The sequence below is a fragment of the Salvelinus sp. IW2-2015 genome, linkage group LG4q.1:29 (genome assembly GCF_002910315.2).
Source record: "Salvelinus sp. IW2-2015 linkage group LG4q.1:29, ASM291031v2, whole genome shotgun sequence".
Taxonomy (NCBI): Eukaryota; Metazoa; Chordata; class Actinopteri; order Salmoniformes; family Salmonidae; genus Salvelinus; species Salvelinus sp. IW2-2015.
In genome coordinates this window covers 33,581,167-33,608,498 of record NC_036842.1, presented here as the reverse complement: position 1 = coordinate 33,608,498, position 27,332 = coordinate 33,581,167, and the positions used below count along the sequence as shown (strand labels likewise).

Below are 27,332 nucleotides of genomic sequence, written 5' to 3'. Positions count from 1 at the left end.
GTGGAGCATAACAACACTGACGTTAAACCAATGTGTGAGTTGGGCGGGGGAGCAAGTGGGATGGGGTATCTCTATTCCGTACAACAGCCACAGTAGCTAGCCAGGATACCATCGCTAGCTAGGTGTTTACCTATTTTTAACGACGTTTCCCCTTAAATGAACGTATCTGAATATTGTTGTGACATCGCCTGGTGTTGGTAAATAGCATTTGTTGAGATTCATGTATTTGTTGTCGATGTCATCATCGATTTCTGATGTTAGTTAGGCGTGGAAAAACAGGGCCTTCAGTTTGCAGCAGAGCTGTCAGATGTCGGTGTCTCTTTAGCCAAACCATAGTGCAGGAATTGATTTAATAAAATAAAAAAAGTGTACCTGTGTTGGCTGATGTGCGATAGTTAGATGTTGAATTAATTGATTATCCATTTCTAGAATGTCGATGGGTTGTCAGGCAGCTAGTTACTAGTAAATGCAGTAATTTCAAAGCTTTGAGTGAGTAGAGTAACGTTAGCTTGCTAGCTAAACCAAAGAGCATCATTGTCGGCTACAGTACGACTAATTCGACATACGTTTTGTAATAGTCTACTCTTGCAGAGTCAGACACACCCCTTGATTGAAGTGTGTCTACTTGTTGTAGCCACTTACTGATGTCAGCTTGCTTGAATGTATTGTTTTATCTACCCAAACAAAATGTCAGATTCATATTTTTTTGTATTATTAGCTAGATCTTTAGAAGAAGTTGAATAAACATGAGTGACCTGGGGGACATTTGTCCCCACCTGGAATCCATAGGGGAGGTCACCAAGGAGGACCTTCTGCAGAAATCCAAGGTAAGAGAAAAGGATGGTTTCTAAAGAGATTTTCCCAGTCGAGCTTGGGACTATAAGGTCCTATTTGTATTTTGTTCAAAATTGTACTGTAAATACCTAAATTCATATTGTTAAAGTTCAAAGAATACAATATGAAAAATGCTGACACCATTAAAACCAATGAGGGGTTGGAACTTTAAAGACAATTATCTCAGAATCATCTTTTTGCAGATATAGCCTTATATCCCCAAGCTCTCGCAGTGTCAAGCATCTAGAATATGTATGGAATGGGTGCAATGTGACCAAAGTCATGTCTTTTACTCTTGAGTCATGTCTTCTAGATTTGCCTTCACATATTTTTCTGGTCTAAAAGGCCCTAAGTCCCACAAAATGTACAATACATTCTGGTGGTCTGACAAAATCACACAGGAGATGGTGCTGTATAATTGTTTTGTGTTTTGAAGGGAACCTGCCAGTTATGTGTAGCAGGAGGTCCCAACCTCTGGGCCTGTCTTCAGGTAAACAGCAGAGTCTGCTTTTCTTCACTGTTTCAGATATTCTGTGGACCATGATATATATATTTTTACCCGTAGACTAATGTAATAGTTTTTTTTATTTTCTTCAGAGCGAGTGTCCATATGTTGGCTGTGGAGAATCCTTTTCAGATCACAGCACCCTACACGCTCAGGTGAATTCTGCTCAGAGCTTTTTTTCTTTGGGTTGCGAGAGATGCAATTTCAAGATCACTTTATTGGCTCAACCGAAATTTGACTTCCACCTCCTCAGAGAGACACATATGCAACAGCATTTAGGATTTAATACCAGCAACCCTGCGGTTGCCAGCTCACTTCCTGCCAGATTTTTCCCATCGGACCCGGGATTTGAACTTGCAGCCCTTCGGTTGCTGGCTCGCCTCCCTAACCGCTAGGCTACCTGCCACCCTAGTATTTCATGCAACAAAAATGTTTTTCAAAGCTTATTTTGTGTGTGAGTGTGTGTCTCTGTGTCTCTCCCCCCTAGACTAAGAAACACAACCTGACAGTAAACCTGACAACATTCAGGATCTGGTGCTATGTGTGTGAGAGGGAGGTGTTTCTAGAGCAGAGGCCTGCAGTGCTATCTGCTATGTCTGCCACACACACTCCCCACCACTGTAAAGCTATGGACAACCAGGTACGCCATCGCACAAAGGTCAGCTCAGCTATATTCAACTATACTATGTTTACGTGCCATTTGGGCACTGGTCTAAATTAGTGCACTATATAGGGAATAGGGAGCCATTTGGGATTGGCCCTATATCAACTATGGCTAACATCTTTTAATTTAGCAAGGGTTCATAAACTATTCAGAAGGACTGCATTATGTACTGTGTATAAAGAATTTATTTATTATAAAGTTTTACTCAACTATGTTTAATTTTGATCAGCTCACATTGACACTTGTGAGCTGAAATGCAGCCGATTCTATGTTTTTATATTTGAATTGGCTTCCCACAGGCACACAGACTTATGTCCTTATTCGTTTTTTTTAATGACGACAAATAATTTCCCCAGGATGCAGTTCATCAACCAGTGAGTCACCACCGCCCGTTGAAGGCGGTGCCCATCGCGGTGGCAGAAGAAGAGGGGTCAGAGTCGGAGGAGGATGACCTCAAACCCAGAGGTAACCTCTGACCTCCCCCTCTCGTCATCATGGCACCCAATAACAGTAAAGAATACAGTGCATTTGGAAAGTATTCAGGCCCCTTCACTTTTTCCAGCTCAGGTGCATCCTGTTTCCATTGATCATGCTTGGGATGTTTCTACAACTTGATTGTTTTTACAACCACCTGTGGTAAATTCAATTGATTGGACATGATTTGGAAAGGCACACACCTGTCTATATAAGGTCCCACAGTTGACAGTGCAAGCCATGAGGTAAAAGGAATTGTCCGTAGAGCCCTGAGACAGGATTGTGTCAAGGCACAGATATGGGGAAGGGTACCAAAAAACCTCTGCAGCATGGAAGGTCCCCAAGAACACAGTGGCCTCCATCATTCTTAAATGGAAGAAGTTTGGAACCACCAAGACTCTTCCTAGAGCTGGCCGCCCAGACAAACTGAGCAATCGGGAGAAGGGCCTTGGTCAGGGAGGTAACCAAGAACCCGATGGTCACTTTGACAGAGTTCCTCTGTTGAGATGGGAGAACCTTCCAGAAGGACAACCATCTCTGTAGCACTCCACCAATAAGGCCTTTATGGTAGAGTGGCCAGACCGAAGCCACTCCTCAGTAAAAGGCACATGACAGCCTGCCTGGAATTTGCATAAAGGACTCTGACCATGAGAAACAAGATTCTCTGGTCTGATGAAACCAAGATTGAAGTATTTGGCCTGAATGACAAGTATCTGGAGGAAACCAGGCCCCGCTCATCACCTGGCCAATACCATCCCTATGGTGAAGTATGGTGGTAGCAGCATCATCATGCTGTGGGGATGTTTTTCAGCGTCAGGGACTGGGCTTACTTCCGGCGCCGACAGAGATGGCCGCCTCGCTTCGCAGTATTTTGTTTTTTTACGTGTTATTTCTTACATTGGTACCCCAGGTAATCTTAGGTTTCATTACATACAGTCGGGAGGAACTACTGAATATAAGAGCAACATCAACTCACTATCATTAAGACCAGGAATATGACTCTCCCGAAGCGGATCCTGTGTTTTGCCTTCCACCCAGTACAATGGATCGGATCCCAGCCGGCGACCCTAAACGACGACGCCGTAAAAGGGGCAAACGAAGCGGTCTTCTGGTCAGGCCCCGGAGAAGGGCACACTGCGCTCCACTCCCTAGCATACTACTCGCCAATGTCTAGTCTCTTGACAACAAGGTTGATGAAATCCGAGCAAGGGTAGCATTCCAGAGAGACATCAGAGACTGTAACGTTCTTTGCTTCACGGAAACATGGCTCACTCGAGAGACGCTAACGGAGTCGGTGCAGCCAGCTGGTTTCTTCACGCATCGCGCCGACAGAAACAAACATCTTTCTGATAAGAAGAGGGGCGGGGGGGTATGCCTTATGATTAACGAGACGTGGTGTGATCATAACAACATACAGGAACTCAAGTCATTCTGTTCACCTGACTTAGAATTCCTCACAATCAAATGTCGACCTCATTAACTACCAAGGGAATTCTCTTCGATTATAATCACAGCCGTATATATTCCCCCCCAAGCAGACACATCGATGGCCCTGAACGAACTTTATCTGACTCTATGTAGACTGGAAACCACACACCCTGAGGCTGCATTCATCGTAGCTGGGGATTTTAACAAGGCTAATCTRAAAACAAAACTCCCTAAATTCTATCAGCATATCRATTGTGCTACCAGGGCTGGTAAAACCCTRGATCATTGTTATTCTAACTTCYGYGACGCATATAAGGCCCTCCCCCGCCCTCCTTTCGGAAAAGCTGACCACGACTCCATTTTGTTGCTTCCAGCCTACAAACAGAAACTAGAACAAGAAGTTCCCGCGCTCAGGTCTGTTCAACGCTGGTCCGACCAATCTGATTCCACGCTTCAAGACTTCGATCACGTGGATTGGGATATGTTCCGCATTGCGTCCAACAACAACATTGACGAATACGCTGATTCGGTGAGCGAGTTCATTAGAAAGTGCATCAGCGACGTAATACCCACAGCAAAGATTAAAACATTTCCAAACCAGAAACCGTGGATTGATGGCAGCATTCGCGTGAAACTGAAAGCGTGAACCATTGCTTTTAACCAGGGCAAGGTGACCGGAAACATGACCGAATACAAACAGTGTAGCTATTCCCTCCGCAAGGCAATCAAACAAGCTAAGTGCCAGTATAGAGACAAAGTAGAGTCGCAATTCAACAGCTCAGACACAAGAGGTATGTGGCAGGGTCTACAGTCAATCACGGATTACAAAAAGAAAACCAGCCCCGTCGCGGACCAGGATGTCTTGCTCCCGGACAGACTAAGTAAGTTTTTCGCTCGCTTTGAGGACAATACAGTGCCACTGACTCGGCCAGCTACCAAAACCTGCGGGCTCTCCTTCACTGCAGCCGAGGTGAGTAAAACATTTAAACGTGTTAACCCTCGCAAGGCTGCAGGCCCAGACGGCATTCCCAGCCGCGTCCTCAGAGCATGCGCAGACCAGCTGGCTGGTGTGTTTACGGACATATTCAATCAATCCTTATCCCAGTCTGCTGTCCCCACAAGCTTCAAGAGGGCTACCATTGTTCCTGTTCCCAAGAAAGCTAAGGTAACTGAGCTAAACGACTACCGCTTCCGTCATCATGAAGTGCTTTGAGAGACTAGTCAAGGACCATACGACCTCCACCCTACCTGACACCCTAGACCCACTCCAATTTGCTTACCGACCCAATAGGTCCACAGACGACGCAATCGCAACCACACTGCACACTGCCCTAACCCATCTGGACAAGAGGAATACCTATGTGAGAATGCTGTTCATCGATTACAGCTCAGCATTTAACACCATAGTACCTCCAAACTCGTCATCAAGCTCGAGACCCTGGGTCTCGACCCCGCCTGTGCAACTGGGTCTGGACTTCCTGACGGGCGCCCCCAGGTGGTGAGGGTAGGTAACAACATCTCCACCCGCTGATCCTCAACACAAGGGTGCGTTCTGAGCCCTCTCTTGTACTCCCTGTTCACCCACGACTGCGTGGCCATGCACGCCTCCAACTCAATCATCAAGTTTGCGGATGAACACTACAGTTGTAGGCTTGATTACCAACAACGACGAGACGGCCTACAGGGAGGAGGTGAGGGCCCTCGGAGTGTGGTGTCAGGAAAATAACCTCACACTCAACGTCAACAAAACAAAGGAGATGATTGTGGACTTCAGGAAACAGCAGAGGGAGCACCCCCCTATCCCATCGACGGTCAGTAGTGGAGAGGGTGAAAGTTTTAAGTTCCTCGGGTACACATCACGGACAAACTGAATTTGTCCAACCACACAGACAGCGTTGTGAAAGAGGCGCAGCAGGCCTCTTCAACCTCAGGAGGCTGAAGAAATTCGGCTTGTCACCAAAAGCACTCACAAACTTCTACAGATGCACAATCGAGAGCATCCTGTCGGGCTGTATCACCGCCTGGTACGGCAAATGCTCCGCCCACAACCGTAAGGCTCTCCAGAGGGTAGTGAGGTCTGCAACAACGCATCACCGGGGGCAAACTACCTGCCCTCCAGGACACCTACACCACCCCATGTCACAGGAAGGCCATAAAGATCATCAAGGACAACAACCACCCGAGCACACTGCCTGTTCACCCCGCTATCATCCAGAAGGCGAGGTCAGTACAGGTGCATCAAAGCAGGGACCGAGAGACTGAAAAACAGCTTCTATCTCAAGGCCATCAGACTGTTAAACAGCCACACTAACATTTACGAGGCTGCTACCAACATACTGACTCAACTCAGCCACTTTAAAAATGGGAATTTATGGAAATTTATGTAAAAATTACACTAGCCACTTTAAACAATGCCACTTAATATAATGTTTACATACCCTACATTACTCATCTCATATGTATATGTATATACTGTACTCTATATCATCTACTGCATCTTGCCATCTTTATGTAATACATGTATCACTAGCCACTTTAAACTATGCCACTTTATTTTATATACCCTACCATTACTCATCTCATATGTATATACTGTACTCTATACCATCTACTGCATCTTGCCTATGCCGTTCTGTACCATCACTCATTCATATATCTTTATGTACATATTCTTTATCCCTTTACACTTGTGTGTATAAGGTAGTAGTTGTGGAATTGTTAGGTTAGATTACTCGTTGGTTATTACTGAATTGTCGGAACTAGAAGCACAAGCATTTCACTACACTCGTATTAACATCTGCTAACCATGTGTATGTGACAAATACAATTTGATTTGATTTGAGACTAGTCAGAATCGAGGGAAAGATGAACAAAGCAACGTGCAGAGAGATCCTTGATGAAAACCTGTTCCAGAGCGCTCAGGACCTTAGACTGGGGCGAAGGTTCACTTTCCAACAGGAGAAAAACCCTAAACACACAGCCAAGACAACGCAGGAGTGGCTTCGGGACAAGTCTCTGAATGTCCTTGAGTGGCCCGGACTTGAACCCAATCAAACATCTCTGGAGAGAACTGAAAATAGCTGTGCAGCGACGCTCCCCATCCAACCTGACAGCTTGAGAGGATCTGCAGAGAAGAATGGGAGAAACTCCCCAAATATAGGTGTGCCAAGCTTGTAGCGTAATACCCAAGAAGGCTCAAGGCTGTAATAAAGGTGCTTCAAGAAAGTACTGAGCAAAGGGTGTGAATACTTATGTAAATGTAATATTTAAGTTTTTTATTTGTAATAAATGTGTAAACATTTCTAAAACTGTTTTTGCTTTTTCATGATTGATTGAGGAAAATTTTTAGAACTAAGCTGTAACAAAATGTGGAAAAAGTGAAGGAGTGTGAATACTTTCCGAATGCACTGTATATTGTCCAACATATACACAGTTCAACTGATCCCCTTAGCCTGTACAGGGGGATACCTAGTCAGTTACATAGCTAAATGCATTCAACCCAAAGTTTTCTCTTTATGGGTGACAACCATAGCCATCAGATATGGTCTGCATTTTAAATGTAACATTATGTTACAAATGTAACATACGATCACATATAGAGCTCTGAACAATCGTTTTGTTCATCCTTTTCTCTAGATGACACGCTTAGCAGGTCTATTCCTTAGTGAATTATGCCAAGCTGATTTTGTCAGGGACCTCCCAAATTATCTGAGAGCCTGATGAGACAAACTCTGGGTTAGGAGAAATATAATTGCTTTGGGGCCTAAGAGTACGTACCAGACAATGGTAATAGACTGACGGTCAATATTAACTGACAGGGTTCATGTCATGCATTTTCACTAACAGATGTATCTTAATTTGATCACTCTGTTGTTGCAGATAATTTTTCATGTGCTGCAAGAAATTAAAATGAGCCTTGTGGTTTACATAAATTCACTGAAAGCCTGCAGTTCTTTCTAACTAGATCACACACCTAAACTATAGCCTACTGTAGCCTAGCAAAGCTAATTTCCCATAATAAATGATCACTTAGAGTAATCGAATCATCCAGGAATATTTTACTCCTGTGAGAAACTGGTCAAATGAAGATCCCACATGCTGTATGTAGTCCTGTTCTCCAAATGTTAGGTGTAAACAGTGGAGTGGCTTGTATCGTAGCCCTACCATATAATATTGTAAATATACCTGTATGACGTTATTAGCTTCTTCTTTTTTTACCTACATCTTTCTCAAAGGTCTGACAGGGATGAAGAATATCGGTAACTCCTGCTACATGAACGCAGCTCTTCAAGCCCTGTCCAACTGGTGAGGTCACTTCCTGTCTCGTTTCGTCATTTAAAGCTGAAAGTGTGTGAGCATATGTGTGTTCGTCTTCCAGTTCTTCCACGATTCTGCAATAGCAGAATTTTTTGCAAAATCAACAATTCCCTGCGTTCAGTGGGGTCTTTCTCTAACGTACTGAATCGTTCAGTGGGGTCTTTCTCTAACGTACTGAATCGTTCAGTGGGGTCTTTCTCTAACGTACTGAATCGTTCAGTGGGGTCTTTCTCTAACGTACTCTTGAGTGTACAAAACATTAGAAACACCTTCCTAATATTAAGTTACACCCCCTTCTGCCCTCAGAACGGCCTCAATTTGTCAGTACATGGCCTCTACAAGGGGTCCAAAGCGTTCCACAGGAAACACACTCAAACCAGTGCGCCTGGCACCTACTACTATACCCTTTTCAAAGGCTCTTAAATATTTTAGTCTTTCCCATTCACCCTTTGCATGGCACGCATACATAATCCATGTCTCAATTGTTACTCACCGGTTTGTGTCAAGAACTGCAACGCTGCTGGGGTTTTCACTCTGAACAGTTTCCCGTGTGTATAAAGAATGGTCCACCACCTGAAGGTCATCCAGCCAACTTGACACAACAGGGAAGCATTGGAATCAACAAGGGCCAGCATCCCTGTGGAACACTTTCAACACCTTATAGAGTCCATGCCCGACAAATCGAGGCTTTTCTGAGGGGGCAGGGGGGTGCACAACTCAAAATTAGGAAAGTGTTACCAATGTTTGCTATACTCAGTGTATTATCCGAGGGCTTGCATATTTGACCAATCACCCGCATAAACAGTAAAATCATCGCAATGTTATCACGTAAGACTGACCCATTACTGCAGTACAAGAAGAGGGCTCGCAATTTCAACCAATCACTGCACATTTATTGCAAACAAATTGGACAAAATCATTGCATATTGCAATGCAAAATGTCATAATTGTCGAGGCAAAATCAATCATTTTAGCCTGCAGAAAAATCTCAGTGGAATCCTGTAGGGACTGCTCTTCTCAGCAGAAGCCAGTGTGTTAGTTTTCATAGATTGGATCTCCAACTGACCAGTTCTTTCTTTCTTCTCCGTCCCTCCCCTAACCCCTCTAATCCCTCTCCAGTCCTCCTCTCACTCAGTTCTTCTTGGACTGCAGTGGACTGGTGCGGACAGACAAGAAACCTGCGCTGTGCAAGAGCTACCAGAAACTAATCTCTGAGCTCTGGCACAAGAAACGGTAGTGTACCAATGGACATGCTAATATGTTGAATGTTACAGTCTGTATGTACCATTCAACATGCACATTTTTGGACTAGATATTCACAAGAATGCAGCAAAATTCTGTTTTTAAATGATACTGTCTGACCTATGTAATAGAAGAAAATACATCTTACCCCAGGACACTTTCACAAGGGGGGCTATCCCTTAACATCTTAACGTATGTTTAATGAGTCTACTTGCTTAGTCATGGTCTGCTACACATTCTGCTTCTTCTTCATCCCCTCACTCTCACTTTCTTTCTCTCTCTGTATCTCTCTCTTTCCTCCACCACTCTCTCTTTCCTCCAGGCCCAGTTATGTGGTCCCCACCAGTTTGTCCCAGGGAATCAAGCTGGTCAACCCCATGTTCCGTGGCTACGCCCAGCAGGTAGGGGCAAGCTCCCAGCAGGTAGGAAACAAAATGATGACCTGACCCCTAGCCCTACCCCCCTCTGGCCCCTCTCTTTAACCCCTGACCTAACCCACCTCTACCTTGTCCCATACCCCCAAAATAACCACTGTTGCCACAAACCAAATGGACCTCCAGGGACAGTGAAGTTTCATAGGTTGATTGTTGTGTTGCTGATTGGCTAACCCTGTCAGTGATACCTGGAAGTAAGGTGCCAAGACAGTGAAATGGGGAAGATCTCAATTGCATACTCCTCGCGTCCTTTTTCCGAGGAGAGAGGACATGAAGAGTATGCAATTGAGATCTTCCCAAATGCACCCTATTCTCTGTGTAGTGCACTACTTTTGACCATAGCATTATGGATTTGGTCAAAAGTAGTGCACTATATAGGTAATAGGGTGCCATTTGGGACGCTGACATGCTGTAACTAACACACAGTAACTAGAGGACATTTTGATGTTACTGCTTGGCTTAATGGGTGTTTGGTTGATTGGAATGGGATTGTGTGTATGTGACTTTTGGTTTTGATTGCTGTCGAAAAAATACAATGACAAAACTGCTGTGAAATTAGTGTTGTGTTGAGCCTGTGTGATCAGCATGCTTTCTCTCTGTTTCTCTTAATGCTTCACCTTCTTTCACCATCACACACACTCTCAATGGCTTTCTGTGCCTAAGCGCTGCAGGGAACAAACTTCCAAAGAACTGTACACACACACACTTTCCCTGCTTCGTAGTCCTCCCACACCAATATCCCCTCTCTCTTTCTACTTGATAGAGCAGCATCCTCCTCTCTTCTACCTCTGTGTGTGTGTGTGTGTGTGTGTGTGTGTGTGTGTGTGTGAGATCTGAGTGTATAAGACAGTTCCACACACTCTCCCTCTCGCACTGTATACTACTACATAGGATACCCAGGAGTTTCTGCGCTGTCTGATGGACCAGCTCCACGAGGAGCTCAAAGAGCCACTGGCAGTGTGTGGCGGGGAGGGGGATGAGAGGAGGGATGGGGGCGACCGCTCCCCCTCCGAGGACGAGTTCCTCTCCTGCGACTCAGGCGCCAGCAGCGACCGGGGAGAAGGAGGAGGGCTGGGGGAGGCGGGGCTGCTCATCCAGGATGAGTGCGGGGTGTCGCCGAGGGTGGGAGGAGGGGGGACAGGCACTGGGGGGCGACCAGGGACAGAAGGGCCCATCTCGGAGAAAGAGAGGCTGAAGGAGAAGAGGGTGTTGGGCTCACCCCTCCACGGAGGCTCCCAGGAGATGGACGAGGACGCAGATGTGGATACGGCGGCGGCCGAGAAGGGGTCTCTAGAGAGGGGGGCGGAGGAGGAGGAGGGGACCCCCCCTAGACCACAGAGCCCTAGTCAGAGTCAAACACAGGGGCAGATGCAGAGCAGCAACACTCCAGGTATGGGCTTTGTTATTGTTGGAGCCAAAGCACAGAAAGAGAATCTGTACGCATATATTAATTCACAGGCAATAAAGATTAAACAAGTGTCATTTTAGATTCTGAACCCAAATTTGAGTCACACCTTAGGAATGTGACCAAAATAGCTGTTTTTCGACCTGTGAAACATTGTCAAGGTGCGTCCGTTTCTCTCTCAGTCTGATACAGAGAGATTTATACATGCTTTTATTACAAGCAGGCTTGACTGTTGTAATGCTCTCCTGTCTGGTCTACCCAAGAAATCCATTGGTTAACTGCAAAACATACAGAATACTGCAGCGCACAGGTACTGACCAGGACCAGACAGAGAGCATACATTATGCACCGGTTTTAAATTCTCCGCACGGGCTGCCTGAGTTTTAGAATTAATTTGGAGATTATTCTATTGTTTTTTAAATCAATGAACGATTGTGCACCCCAAAACATGTCAGACATGATTTTAAGTTATGTACCCAGTAGGTCCCTCAGGTCCTCTGGCACTGGCCTTTTAACTATCACAAAGCCTAAGACCAAGAGGCATGGAGAGGCAGCCTTTAGTTACTATGCCCCCTGCGTCTGGAATAGCCTGCCAGAGAACCTGAGGGGAGCTAAAACTGTAGACATATTTAAAAGAGATCTTAAAACACACCTTTTTAGCTTTGCTTTTCCTTAGGGTGCTCTTTAGTCATTCATTTTTTGTTATTCTTTAGTTTGTTATCTTCTTGTTTGTTGTGTAGTAAATATTTATGTTTTTATTTTCATTGTTTTTTTTGTGAATCGCATTTTGTTGCATCCATGTCTGAAATGTACCATATAAATAAAGCTTGATTTTGATTAGATTTGAGATTTTTGGTAATGGTGGAAGTAGAAAATGTAGTGTGTGTGTGTGTGTGTAGTGGTGACCGGTTGTAGTGATTTGTGAGTAATCTCTTAAAAGCCACCTCTTCCTCTTTCCTCTCCTACCCTCCTCTACCCAGAGCCAGACAACGAGGCATCGATGCAGCAGCGCACCCAGTCTCGCCCCTGCAGCCCTGTCCGTACGGTCCAGGAGCTGCAAGCGAAACTCTCCTCCAGCCCCCCTCGCTCTAGCACCCTCCGCTCTGCAGGGCCCACATACTCCTTCAAGAAAGGTATGGGGGGTGTCCTCGTCCATACACAGACACAGACACGCACACCACTGACACACACACACACACACACACACACACACACACACACACACACACACACACACACACACACACACACACACACACACACACACAGTCACGTGTGCACACACTCTCCCACACAAACACAGAGACACATCTTACCGCCTCACACACACACAAACTATTTCACTCCATTTCCCATAATCTACCTCTTAGCCCAGCTGATCCTGGGTGCCAAGAAGAAGAAACAGTCTCTCTACCGCAGCGTCATCTCAGACATATTTGACGGCTCCATCCTCAGCCTGGTCCAGTGTCTGACCTGTGACAGGGTGAGCTGTGCTGTGTGTGTGGACCACCACCAGGGGGCGACACTCCCATAGGAACTCTGCTTTACTACCTCTGTTGGAACCTCAGTACTGTCACATGAATATTGAATGTTGACCTCTTTTAACAGAAGTTTTGGTCCATTTCCTCTCATCGCCCCCTCTCTCTCTTTTCTTCTCCTCTCCCTTCCCCCCTTTAGGTTTCGACCACTGTGGAGACCTTCCAGGACCTGTCTCTGCCCATCCCAGGTAAGGAGGACCTTGCCAAGCTACACTCCTCCATCCACCAGAACCTCCCAGCCAAGACCGGGGTCTCTCTGGACGTCTACGGCTCCCAGGGCTGGATCACCTACATCATGGACTCCATACGCAGGTCAGGGGGTCAGGGGAAGGCAGCTGTAGGAGCTGGGGCTGGAGGTAGAGGGCTGGGGATGGGGGTAGAGGGCTGAGGATGGGGGTAGAGGGCTGGGCTGGGGATGGGGGTAGAGAGCTGGGGATGGGGGTAGAGGGACTAGGGGTAGAGAGCTGGGGGATGGGGGTAGAGGGCTGGGGATGGAGGTAGAGGACTAGGGGTAGAGAGCTGGGATGGGGGTAGAGGGCTGGGGTAGAGAGCTGATGGGGTAGAGAGCTGGGGCATGGGGGTAGAGAGCTGGGGATGGGGTAGAGGGCTGGGGCTGGGGGTAGAGAGCTGGGGCTGGTGGTAGAGGGCTGGGGCTGGGGTAGAGAGCTGGGGATGGGGTAGGGGTCAATGGATGGGGCTAGCATTGGGGCCCGGTTCAAGAGGGTGCAACATTACAGAACCTTCAGATAAAAATGTATTGTGTAGAACAGATGTGATTGACTGTCATCTAGAACAAGGAATGGTGTCAGCTCTATTCTTTACATTTCTATCTGCAACAGCCAGTTGTGCAATGTAAGACTTACCATTGCCATGATTCATTCCAAGGGAATAACCTTACCTAGTATGTAACGACCTTGTAACAAGTATTAAACCACATGTAACAGCTACATACTACTTGCTATTTATTCCTGTATACCCCCCCCACTCCCCCCTCTGCAGGTTTGTGGTGTCCTGTATCCCCAGCTGGTTTTGGGGCCCCATGGTAACGCTGGAGGACTGTCTCGCAGCCTTCTTTGCTGCTGATGAGCTCAAAGGTAAACTCAAAAATATACAGTTGTCCAATAAAATGCCTCAACATCCCTGATCTACTGGTCGTTACATCTTGTTAACTTTAAACTGGTTCAGAATTAGGAAGAAATGTATGTTATTTTATAGAGCCCACAACATTGACTCCACAGATTTGCATGTCTGCAAATTGAGCGTTATCCCTCTTAGAAATACCAAGGCATTTGGATGGGTGATAAGTTGTCTTTTAAAACGCATATAGATTAGTTAACTAAGAAGCTGAGAATAAAACTGGGTTTCTTCATTAGAAATAGATGGTGCCTCTCGCTTCATAGTAGAAAACAGAACATTAAATCAACGTTCCTGTCGGCCCTGGATTACTGCAACATTATCTATATGAATGCAGCTGCCACTGCGTTAAAACCATTAGATACTGTTTATCACAGCGCACTCTTTGTGATGCAGGGCTCCCTTGCCAAAGAGACATTGGTCTCAATAGGATTATTGAGCTTTAATAATTAATTTTTAGCTTTAATGAATAAAAATAAAAAAACGAAACCAAATCTCGGCGTGAAATAATTTCAGTCATTTCTTAATTAATTGTTTTGCAGGGGACAACATGTACAGCTGTGAAAAGTGTAGAAAGTAAGTATTTTGGAGAATTTGTAGTTAGGAGATTAATCTGCCTAGTTGGTAATACAGATCACATTACAGCACACATTTTAATACTCTTTCACTTATCTTGCAGATTGAGAAATGGTGTTAAATATTGCAAAGTACTTCAGCTACCTGAGGTAACGCTCTTATCTTTGTCCCCTTCTGTTATCTCAGACTTTGACATCCTGCATAGAAGATAAAACAAGCTTTATCAAAGCGACTAAAGATACCGAAGTTGTGTAATGTTGTTGATTTTCATCGTTAAGATAATGCATTTGTTTCAGGAAATCTACATGAAACATTTTGTGTGTGTACAGATTCTGTGCATTCACCTGAAGCGTTTTCGCCATGAGGTGATGTACTCCTTCAAGATCAACAGTCACGTGGCTTTCCCATTGGAGGGACTCGAGCTCCGACCTTTCCTGGCCAAGGACAGCCTCTCCCAGATCACCACTTACGACCTGCTGTCCGTCATCTGTCACCATGGCACCGCAGGCAGTGAGTAACAGTTGACTGACTGTACTTACTACCTGACGTTTAGGGAACATGGTTGTTAGGCTTCAAGGTTTTGATTCAACTCAAAATGTGAAACTCAAAATGTGTGTCAACTCATGTAAAAATGTGAGTTTATCACATCTGGTAACTTTCAGCTGCAGGGTACTTAAAGGGAGGTCATGGTACATAAATAGATAGCTGCACACTGATGAATACTGTTGATTTCACAGCATACCTTTATCTACATTTCTGCAATTCCTTCCTCTCTCTCTCTGTCTCTGTCTCGCTCTCTCTCTCTGTCTCTCTGTCTCTGTCTCTCTCTGTCTCTGTCTCTCTCTCTCTCTCTGTCTCTCTCTCTGTCTCTGTCTCTGTCTCTCTTTCTCTCTCTGTCTGTCTCTGTCTCGCCTGTTCTTTCTCTCTTGTCTGTCTCTGCTCTGCTCTCTGTCTCTGTCTCGCCTCTCTCTCTCTGTCTGTCTCTGTCTCGCTCTCTCTCTCTGTCTGCTCTGTCTCGCCTCTCTGTCGCTCTCTGTTCTCTGTTCTCGGCTCTCTCTCTCTGCTCGTCTTCTGTCTCTGTCTCGCTCTCTCTCTCTGTCTGTCTCTGTCTCTCTCGTCTGTTCTCGCGTCTCTCTCTCTGTCTGGTCTCTGTCTCTCTCTCTGTCTCTGTCTCTGTCTCTGTCTCGTCTCTTGCCCCCCCGCCCCCTCGCTCTCTGTCTCTGTCTCGCTCTCTGTCTCGTCTCCTTTCTCTCTGTCTGTCTCTGTCTCTGTTCGCTTCTGTCTCGCCTCTCTTCTGTCTCTGCTCTTCTCTCTGTCTCTTGTCTCTCTCTCTCTGCGTCTCTTCCTCTCCTGTCTCGCTCCTCTCTCTCGCTCTGTCTCTTTCCGCTCTCTCTCTGTTCTCTCTCTCTGTTCGTCTCTCTCGCTCTTCTGTCGTCCTTTCTCTGTCTCTGTTCTCTGTCTCGCTCTCTCTACTTCCTTCTCGCTCCTCTTCTCTGTCTGTCTCTGTCTGTCTCGTCTCGCTTCGCTCTCTCTCTCTGTCTGTCTCTGTCTCGCTCTCTCTCTCTGTCTGTCTCCTGTCTCTCTCTCTCGTCTCTGCTCTCTGTCTCTGTCTCTCTCTGCCCCCCCCCCCCCCCCAGGTGGTCACTACATAGCGTACTGTCAGAACGTGTCATACGGTCAGTGGTATGAGTTTGATGACCAGTATGTAACAGAGGTCCATTGAACGGTTGTGCAGAATGCTGAGGCCTATGTGCTCTTCTACAGGCGAGACTCTAACCTTCATACCACATTACAAATGATAGAACAATGTATTTCTGTTTTGGCAGAACTAGGTAATGTAGTGTGTGTGTGTGTCTGGTCATGTGTGTGTATAATGTGTGCCTGCATGCGTGTGTGTGTCCCCACAGGGAAGAGCAGTGAGGAGTCAGTGAGGGAGAGGCAGAAGGTTGTTGCTCTAAGCCAACATGAAGGAGGCCCAGCCGTGCTGCAGTTCTATACATCTCCGAGGAAAGTGGCCAAACAAGTTCAACACTTCACTGAGCCAGGGCCCATCAGAACCACACCTTTCTCTGCCAGCACGGGCAGGTCAGTACTGTACTGGACCTACCACCAGAACCCATCCTGAACATCAACCAGACTCAATCTAGACCTGGGCTCACTTCAAGTAGTACTTGTTTTCTTTCAAATACTTTAAGATGGTGCTTGATTGAGCTTCCTGGCACATTGGAGACCAATAGAGTAGTCCCAAAAGTACAAACTCCACCCATCCTCCAGTGGAGGCTGCTGCTGAGGGAAGGCTGGCTCATTAATAACAGCTGGAATGGAGTGAATAGAATGGTATCAATCAGATAAAAAACACATATTGTTGATGCATTCCATGTTACTCATTCCAGCTATTATTATTGAGCCGTTTCTCCCGCTTAGCAGCAGGGCCTCCACTGATCTTGGTTCGAGGATCTAGGGATTCTATTTCTATGCCCTCACCAACCCCACCCATCAGATGCAAGCACAACCACTCTCAACCCCCAGCACAACCACTCTCACCCCAGCCACAACCACCTCAAGCCCACACAACCACGTCTCAAGCCCCCCATGCACAACTCTCATTGAAATAATCTTCTTCACATGTTTTGTCCAGGGATCCCACCATACAAGTACACCTATATAGACGACCTGGGTGGTGATTCCTGCGCAGAATGTATGGAGTACCTGTACAACAGGTAAGATGAGACTGTCTGTCTTCCTACCACTTGTCTGTCTAATTGACTGTCCATTCTGTCTGTCCATCAGACGGTCTGTCTAACTGACTGTCCATCAGAGCGGTCTGTCTAACTGACTGTCCACTCGGACGGTCTGTCTAACTGACTGCCCATCGGACGGTCTGTCTAACTGACTGTCATCGGACGGTCTGTCTAACTGACTGTCTCGGACGGCGCACTGTCTACTGACTGTCGCGGTCTGTCTAGACCTGATCTGTCCGTCGACGGTCTGGTCTAAACTGACCTGTTGCCGGTCTGTCTAACGATCCTCGCTACACTGACTGGCCACTCGGACGGTCTGTCTAACTCGACTGCTCCATCGGTACGGTTCTGTCTAACTGACTGTCCATCGGACGGTCTGTCTAACTGACTGTCGGTCTGTCTAACTGACTGTCCATCGGACGGTCTGTCTAACTGACTGTCCGTCTGTCTAACTGACTGGCCATCTGACTGTCCATCTGTCTCTGTCTGACTGTCCGTCTGTGTCTCTGTCTGACTGTCCGTCTGTGTCTCTGTCTGACTGTCCGTCTGTGTCTCTGTCTAACTGATTGTCCACATGTCTCTCTGTCTAACTGATTGTCCACATGTCTCTCTGTCTAACTGATTGTCCATATGTCTAACTGATTGTCAACATGTCTCTCTGTCTAACTGACTGTCTAGCTGTGTTCGAATACTCATACCAACCGCACTAAGCATACTATTTGTGACGTGAATTGAGTATATAGTTTGCTTATTGGTCATAGTACGGATATAGTTAGTATGCCAAAAGTTCCCGGATGTCATACTAAATTCGCCAAAATATGAAGTATACACACAGAGGACACTATTTCCATACTTTAGGGCCCATAATGCAATTCTTCAGAAAATGGGCGTGGCTTCAGATCGTTTTCATATTTGAAAAAATTGAGGAAAATATGCAGCTGAAGTACGAGAGCGGATACAAATTCTTTGCTTTAACTAATTATGACAAATGTTAAGAAAATGTTGAGCAATGTAATAAAGTAATGACTTTTCAAATAAGACAATTTGTTAGCTACGCTGTTCTTACGAACCACATAGCGTATGATTACAGCAGTATGTACCGGTATGTTGTTAGCTAGCTACCTAATGTTATTTGGCTACTTATACATCAAACTTGCCAATATTTTAACTATAGGTCATCTAACTAACTACCCAACGTTTATTGACTTGATTATTGTGCGTTCTCAATGGACATTTGGTGTTTTCGTAAATTCGCTCTGGCCATCTACTCTGATTTCATAGCACTCTCGTCTGAGTCTACCAGAGCGCAGAATAATGATTTTACTAGAGCTCAACACCCGTTGAATATGGCCGGTGTCAATAAACGTGCTGTTGCCAGCAGCACAGTTGCAGTCACTAACGCTCTGGAAAACATGAAAACTGCCTAACCAGCTCTGCTAGGGCGAGTAAAATGGCCAGATTGGTCTCATTTGTGTCTGGAAGTAGCTAGCAAGCTAGCCAACGTTACCTTGGGTGCTTGACTGCCGTTGTAAGGTCAGAACGCTCAAATAAACCCTACTCCTCTGAATTTACAAACGGACAATCTGACAACGCTCTGAATTTACGAGCGCACTCTGGCACTCCAGCTTGAATTTAAGAACACACCCGAAGTTGTAAAATGTCTAGCTAGTCATTTGTTATGCTAACTAGCTAGCGAGAGGTTGCATAGCAACAGCATCAACTTCCGATAGACAGGAGAAGAGCTAGTACGCTCAACTGAAAGGATACTGTTTGTTTACAGTATACTAAAATGAACTAATCGTATGTAGTATACAGTATGTTAGTATACAGTATGTTAGTATGGGTATTCGAACACAGCTTCTGTCTGACTGTCAATCTATTTCTCTGTCCATCTGTCTCTCTGTCCATCAGACTCTCTAACTGTCTGTCTGTCTGTCTGTCTCCTAGTTTTGGAGGAGGCCCAGCAGTGAACCACCTGTACGTGTGTGCTATCTGCCAGGTGGAGATAGAGGCTCTGGTCAAACGCAGAAAGGTGGAAATAGACACCTTTATCAGGGTAAGAGGGATGGGTCACTGTGTGTGTGCGCACTTGCCTGTAAGTGTGTGTCCTGTATCAAAGGCCTCACCTGTTCTCCCGGTCTGTCTCCAGTTGAATAAAGAGTTCCAGGCGGAGGAGGCTCCTACAGTCATCCTGTGTATCAGCATGCAGTGGTTCAGGGAGTGGGAGAACTTTGTCAAGGGCAAAGACAACGGTACGATCCTTTGAGAATGGTTGATTTCTAATCAGAGGCATTACAGTACCAATGGAAGCTAAAGATCAGGATGACTTAATACACTATAATTATCGCATTGTATCCTCCCATATACACACAGTGTTTTAGAGTAGGAGTGCTGTTCTAGGATCAGGACCCCACCTGTACCTATAATCTGATCAATTATGATCTAATAGACTAAACTGATCCTAGATCAGCACTCCAACTCTGAGACGATTTATGAATACTGGCCCCGGATATGTAGAGGGAATAAATGTAGTGTGAAATGTTCTTTAGTAACGACACTAAAGCTCTTGGGGGTGCTTGTCATTGTCTTCTCAGAACCCCCTGGTCCTATTGACAACAGTAAGATTGGTGTGATGAAAGGGGGACACATACAACTAAAGCAAAGTAAGCAGTATATGCTGTTACATGTGTCGATTGGTCGGTCTGTCTGTGTGCTTGATCCTGTGTGTATTGGTCTGGGCCTGTGTGTGTTCATTTGTATGTGTTAATGTGCGCACGTGTGTGTGTTCATTTGTACGTGTTAATGCGCGCACGTGTGTGTGTGTGTTCATTTGTACGTGTTAATGTGCGCACGTGTGTGTGTTCATTTGTACGTGTTAATGTGCGCACGTGTGTGTGTTCATTTGTATGTGTTAATGCGCGCACGTGTGTGTGTTAATTATGTACGTGTTTAATGTGCGCACGTGGTGTGTTCATTTGTACGTGTTAATGTGCACACGTGTGTGTGTTCATTTGTATGTGTTAATACGTGTGTGTGTGTGTGTGTGTTCATTTGTACGTGTTAATGTGCGCACGTGTGTGTGTTCATTTGTATGTGTTAATGCGCGCACGTGTGTGTGTGTGTTCATTTGTACGTGTTAATGTGCGCACGTGTGTGTGTTCATTTGTACGTGTTAATGCACGCACGTGTGTGTGTTCCTAGGGGCTGACTATGGTCAGATCTCAGAGGAGACGTGGCAGTATCTTCTCAGTATCTACGGTGGAGGGCCTGAGACTGCAGTGAGACAGACAGTGTCGGCCCCAGCCCTCGACACAGACAGCCTGCACAGAGAGAGGAAGATAGAGGCAGAGACCAGGGCACTCTGAGAAACACACACAATGGTGAGACACACACACTTAAACACGTTGTGTTTACACACACACACACACACACACACCCAAACACACACACACAGGTGTGTTGTTTTATAAACACACGCACAAGCAAACACACACACACACACACACCCAAACACACACACATAGGTGTGTTGTTTTATAAACACACGCACAAGCAAACATACACACGCACCCAAGCATCATCTCTGCCCACTGACGGTTTCCCACATCCATACACAAGAACCCAAACATCAGCATAGGTTCCCACTGGCAAACACACACAACCACCCACCTCAGGTCTCAGGATAATGTAGCATAAACATTCCTGTCTCTACTAAACACTTCAGTACTAGACCTTTTGGTACCGCTACAGTCTGGTACCGCTACAGTCCACTCACTCTGTTCGCTCAGGTAGCTCAGGTCATTCTCCTGTAACAGTCTGGTACCGCTACAGTCTGGTACCGCTACAGTCTGGTACCGCTACAGTCCACTCACTCTGTTCGCTCAGGTCATTCTCCTGTAACAGTCTGGTACCGCTACAGTCTGGTACCGCTACATTCTGGTACCGCTACAGTCTGGTACCGCTACAGTCTGGTACCGCTACAGTCTGGTACCGCTACAGTCCACTCACTCTGTTCTCTCACATAGCTCAGGTCATTCCTCCTGTAACAGTCTGTACGCTAACAGTCTGGTACCGCTACAGTCTTGGTACCTGTACAGTCTGTACGCTACAGTCAACTCACCTGTTCGCTCAGGTCATTCTCTGTAACAGTCTGGTACCGCTACAGTCGGTACCGCTACACTGGTACGCTACAGTCAACTCACTCTGTTCGCTACAGGTCATTCCCTGTAACGTCTGGTACCGACAGTTGGTACCTACAGTCTGGTACGCTACATCACTCATCCTGTCGCTCAGTCATTCTCCTGTAACATCCTGGTACCGTACAGTCTGGTATAGGAGTGCTACAGTCCACTCCTCTGTTCGTCATCGTCATTCTCCTGTACAGTCTGGTACGCTACATTCTGGTACCAGCTACAGGTCTGGTACCATTTGCTACAGTCAACTCACTCTGTTTCTCACGTACCTCAGGTCATTCTCCTGTAACAGTCTGGTACCGCTATTCTGTACCGCTACAGTCCCCTGGTACCGCTACAGTCCACTCACTCTGTCTCTCAGTATCTCAGTCATTCTGCCTGGTAATCTGGTACTGCACGTCTGGTTACCGCTACAGTCTGGGACCGCTACAGTCTGGTACCTGCTACAGTCTGGTACCGCTACAGTCCACTCACTCTTCGCTTCAGTTCATTCTCCTGTAACAGTCTGGTACGCTACAGTCTGGTACCGCTAACAGTCTGTACGCTACAGTCTGGTACCTGCTACAGTCTGGTACCGCTACAGTCACTCACTCTTCTCCTCACGTATCTCAGGTCATTCTCCTGTAACAGCGTACCGCTACATGCTGGTACCGCTAAACAGTCTGGTAACCGCTACAGTATCTGGTACGCTACAGTTGTACGCTACAGTCTGGTACCGCTAAGACAGTCCATCACTCTGTTCTCTCACGTAGCTCAGGTCATTTTCATGACGCCATACAGGTAACTGACAAAATAAAGGAAACACTTGAGTAATGAGGGATAACAAAGTAATATTGAAAGCAGGTGCTTCCACCAGGGTGGTTCCTGATTAAATAAGCAATTAACATCCATACAGCTTAGGGTCTTGAATAAAAATGCTGGGCAGGCCATTATTTTCGACTAGCAGCTATACCCATTAGGATGACAATGCCCATCCACAGGGCACAAGTGGTCACTAAATGGTTTGATGAGCACCAGATCTCAACCAATTAAAACACTTATGGAGATTCTGGAGTGGCGCCTGAAGACAGCGGTTTCCACACCACAACAAAACACACACTTTTTAAGCTTTATGTCGGTCTTCTTTTTTGTAAGTTACCTGTACATTCTTTTGTGGTCTCTGTGGTGTGTGTAGGTAATGTACTTCATTGTAATGTATAACAGTTTGTAAATCAGGTCAACTGTGTTTGAGAATCCAGATACTGTAACAGGTAGAGAGAGAGAGCGATAGATAGAACATCATTGCCCTGAAGGGGAATTTGTCTTGCACTAAAACATCAAAAGCTAGGCAATTCTACTAGAGGTGTGAAGTTAAAAATTTAAACCAAATTCAATCAGTAACGCTAAGAAAAATCCTGACGGAAAATATTCTGTCCCCCCCCCCCACAAAATGAAACCACAATGCGTTATCACAAAACTAAACCATCAAACAGGTCCTAATCATCATGCCAAAAATGGACTTTGTTTTTTACAGATATGCCTACAGAACACAACAATGCTGTAACGTTAATAGGAGGGGATATGCATCTTTCAAATAATTTGCCACGGATATAAAGTGCTCCGCACGTCCTCGTCGTTAACCTTTGGGGGGACAAAAGCGCTGATTACAGAAATGATTGCAGTTGATATGCAGCCATTGTCAATGGCCTAGTTGAGTTGCGAGGTAATTTGCTAAATGAAGAACTGCAAGTGCGTCTTCCTCATCAATATCACTGGGAGTTGAGACATACAGTTAATAGCATTAGAATGCAAAAATGTGTCCCTTTTTAACCATTAGATAACGTGCCAAATGCAGCTTTCTTTTTCCCTGTGTTTGACTTCACCCCTACCCCTACCTGTTTTTGTCTCATATTTCAGTCTGGAACCTGCCTATGTTTAGGTGGGGTTGTAACCCAGTGGCGGTTGGTGCCTATTTCAATGAGCGTGGCCTTATTTCTATGACAGCATATATGCTCTCTCACCTCCCCTCACCTTTTCCCTCTGCTTGTGGACATCAGTGCACATCAACTTTCCAAGCCAAACAATATCATACCATATCATAACCGCTACACACAGCCTACATCTTTGTCACCATATTAGCGTCGTAGTCAACATAGTTACTATAACTAACGTGTTAGTAAACCCAGCAAGAGTGTGTGTAGAGGGAGCGGTCAGATCGAAATTGAGAGACACCTACCGAGGGGAAAAGAGAATGAAGGGAGAAGAACTGGGATCACTTGGCTATGTTTATTTTTTGTTGTGAGTTGCTAATGCACATAAAAAATGGAAGGAACACTGAGTCAATGTGAATTCACGGTTGTGTTCGGGACAATTTAATCTGTCGTTTTTGTTCGTTTTGGACTTGGGTAAAGTTTTTTTTCAGTTCGGGCACACAAATGTTTTTCTTAAAGCAAGCCGAAGTCGGTAGCCGAAGTCTATGTCCCTTCATTTGTGATTTGCCAACAGTAGGGATTCTTCAGAAAAGTTGTCATTCAATGACAGATGACTTGTTTTCATGCTCATTTTTGCATTGAGAAATACTGTACCAAACATCTTAGTTAGATGTAAAATTGCGAGACTAAGATATCCTCAGGAAAAGCGTTCTGAGTTATATTAATTCTGACTATTTTGAGGAAGTGTATACTGGCTACGGCGTCTCAAGATGGACAAACAGTACTATTGACGCTTTTCTTTCCAATTTACAAGCAAAGGTCTTTTAAGGGGCTATGCGAGCACACTCGTTCGGTTAGCCTAGCCGAGCTCAGCTAGGCGCCAGCCAAACAGAAGCATGCGGAAGCCTTAAGCCTACTGTATGACTGCGGTAGAACTTCATTGCCCCCTAACAGTCACACCACGCAATAGGATTTCTCATGGAATTTTATCACATTTTCTTGTAGTTTTAAAGGAAACTCCCCAAAAATGCCATTTTAAACATTTACATTTTTCAATTTGTCACATCCCTAAATTCTACAAAAAATACTTTACATACCAGAATACACAAAGTCAATTTCCATGTGCCCTTGGTGTATTTTCCTTTTTTATCAGCATTTTTTTTTCCTTCCCTCCCTTCTAGGTCGTCTGTCTGTCTGACTCCTACACCTGGGTGAAGAGAAGCACCTGGGTGAAGAGAAGGACCTGGGTGAAGAGAAGGACCTGGGTGAAGAGAAGCACCTGGGTGAAGAGAAGGACCTGGGTGAAGAGAAGCACCTGGGTGAAGAGAAGCCTTGTCAGGAGCACTTTGTAAAACGTAGAAACGCGTCTCATTCTATTACCTGTGCAGAAAGACATAGTTGTCAATTATCATCCTATCGTAGTGAAAAGGTCTTATTTATTGAATAAATCTTAATAAGATTTTTAAGTGAAAAATATAACATTGCGTGACACCATGTCTCTGAAGCTGTTAGCAGCTATGGTTGGTTGGCTGGTTAAGTCTAAATCAAAAGAGCTGCTGTACTAGTGTAGTAGGTGTGTCATCGTTAAAGGTGTTCAGACGAGAAGTGGAGGGAGGTAGTGGTGTTTGGGACCATGATGCCGAGGAGTGTGACATCGTCAGTGTTAATTGCTGCTTGACGACTCGGGTCAACATGTACATTCTTCTCCACACAGGACATTCAGTGACGACACGTCGGGCCACTCATTTTTATTTTCACGAGACAACAGAAGGACTGATGTAAAAAAACTAAATGTAAAGAAATAAAAGGATGTTCAGAGTTGAATGTTCTGCTTGTTTCCGAGGAGGACTACAGTGTTTTCCGATTGGCGTGACTCGTGCCGTCTCATCGCATAGTCAATTGACGTTACAATTGATTTATTTAAGTCATACAGATTAAAGCTAATCCCATCAAGACCCCCTAATAGTGTATGTTTACAGACAGTATGAACAAGCAGATGAGGGGATTCTCTCTCTCCATTCCTTAGTGAGTGATTTCACAAGGTTTTGAAGTGTAGGAGATGAGCTTTGTCCCAGATCTGTTTGTGCCGTCTTACTAACTTTCTATGGTCTAGTTGGCAAGATGGCACAAACGATTCTGGGACCAGGCTAATAGGAAACCGCAGCAGATCTACAGGGGAGGAGGGGACCCTCAGGAGAGTAGCCCCAGGTCAGGATATCAGGCTAGTAGGGAGGAAAGAGAGGGGGGTCCAACCCCCAGTCCCCCTGCAGGGATAGAGGTAGAGGTGACCAGTGTGGAAGAATGCGAAGGGCTATATCTGTCAAATCTCTATCACGTCTCGTACTTCGCTCCATATCCCAGAATTCAACACTCCCCCAGGTCACCAGCCTGCACCTGCCTGCACTCGTCTCTCTGCTTGGGGAAATATCATATTCACCCTTATCCCTCTTACCATAAAGGTTCATTAACCTGCAGTGTGCATGTTAGTACTGCACGCTAACACAGATGTTCAAACTTGTTTTCCTTTTCTTTGGTTGGCAGGAGGATGTTGTTGTGTACCATCTTAGTAAAAACGGTTCCAAAAGGGTTCTGAGGCTGTCCCCATAGGAGAACCCTTTTTAGTTCCAGGTAGAAACCAGATGGAGCCCAAAAAGGTTCTACGTGGAACCCAAAAGGGTTCTTCCTGATACCAAAAAGGGTTCTTCAAAGGGTTATCCTATGGGGACAGATGAAGAACCCTTTTGGGTTCTAGATAGCACCTTTTTTTTCAAACAATGTATAAGAGGGAGATGATGTAATCCAAGCGGGCATGTCATTATGAGCTTCACCTGAGTTCTGATTCCTTCAGTATGCCAACTAGCCATTTAAAGGTTAACTAACATACATTCAAGCGTGTCTGTCTACTGTAGCAATGCTATGTAATGGATGCTGAATGACAGTGTTGGAACCTAAATGTGAAAGTTTGAGTGATTCTGTGCTGGTAATTGGTATGTCGGTGTCCAAAGAGAAGAGAAGTAAATGTTTCCCCCTTTTTTTTTTATATATATATTTTTTGGTATTCCTTTGTTTTTGCCAATTCTGTAAAGAAGTGAAACCTCCAAGTGTGTTTGTTTTAGCAGAGAAGTGCAATGAAAACCTTTCTGACTGTCTATCTGTGCTCAGACACCTTAGAGTTTATTATTATTATTATTATAGGCTGCCAATGGGTTGCTGAAGCGTTGTAACTTATGACAGTTGACTATACAGTGAGGGTCCCTGTGGTACATTTCAGCGGTCTGTGATTCTTTTCTGAATTCCTGATTTGTGTGTCTACGTTGGGTTGTGTACGCACACTTGCGTGTAAGTTTCATTTTCACTGGTAAATGGTTGAACATAAAGATGTTGCTGTGGTGGGATTGACTGCATAGATAATGACTCGCCTCATATCTTTTTCCCAAAACAATAATAGGAGTTAATCAACTGCTGTTTTTCAATGACGAGAGAGAGTGTATCATAGTGATGGGGATCTTTTGATGCTCTTTGACTTCCGTGGTTGATCCACACTCAGATGATTGTCTGGGATTGTCTGGAAAACAGATGTAATTATAAATGATTATATGATTAAAAGCCTGCTCTATCTTGTGCTTGGTGTGTAATCATATTTGAACACTGGTTTTCACACAAAGGCACAGCACAGTGTTGAATTAGAACCAGGAGTTTGGTTTACACTGGCAGGGGCGTGGCCAGAAAACAACACAATTATTGCTTGCTGACATCCATTTAACAAATATTCTCATTGTGAACCATGACACAACAATATGATCAATATGTCTCACTTTAATGTATCGGTGACTACTTACCTATCCCACTGCCACACCCCGTAGGATACACTGATTAGTGGTTTAGTGTCTGCTTATAACGATTCTGCTCACATTGTGCCATCTTTCCAAACACTTAT

The 27,332-nt window shown here is 45.3% G+C and overlaps 1 protein-coding gene across 1 annotated transcript; it reads left to right on the top strand.

Moving 5' to 3' along the window:
* The first annotated feature begins 50 nt into the window (after positions 1 to 50).
* Positions 51 to 27,018, top strand: usp20 (ubiquitin specific peptidase 20). Its single transcript, XM_070442850.1, is given in 26 exon segments — positions 51 to 197; positions 719 to 827; positions 1,271 to 1,324; positions 1,432 to 1,494; positions 1,827 to 1,979; positions 2,360 to 2,468; positions 8,141 to 8,210; positions 9,342 to 9,455; positions 9,787 to 9,886; positions 10,790 to 11,288; positions 12,284 to 12,436; positions 12,674 to 12,786; positions 12,981 to 13,153; positions 13,841 to 13,935; positions 14,518 to 14,551; positions 14,655 to 14,700; positions 14,881 to 15,061; positions 16,189 to 16,314; positions 16,459 to 16,602; positions 16,605 to 16,632; positions 17,188 to 17,271; positions 19,240 to 19,348; positions 19,442 to 19,544; positions 19,887 to 19,955; positions 20,494 to 20,672; positions 24,577 to 27,018. Coding segments are annotated over 24 exon segments (2,865 nt in total). The 5' UTR covers positions 51 to 197; positions 719 to 746; the 3' UTR covers positions 20,658 to 20,672; positions 24,577 to 27,018.
* Positions 27,019 to 27,332: the final 314 nt, after the last annotated feature.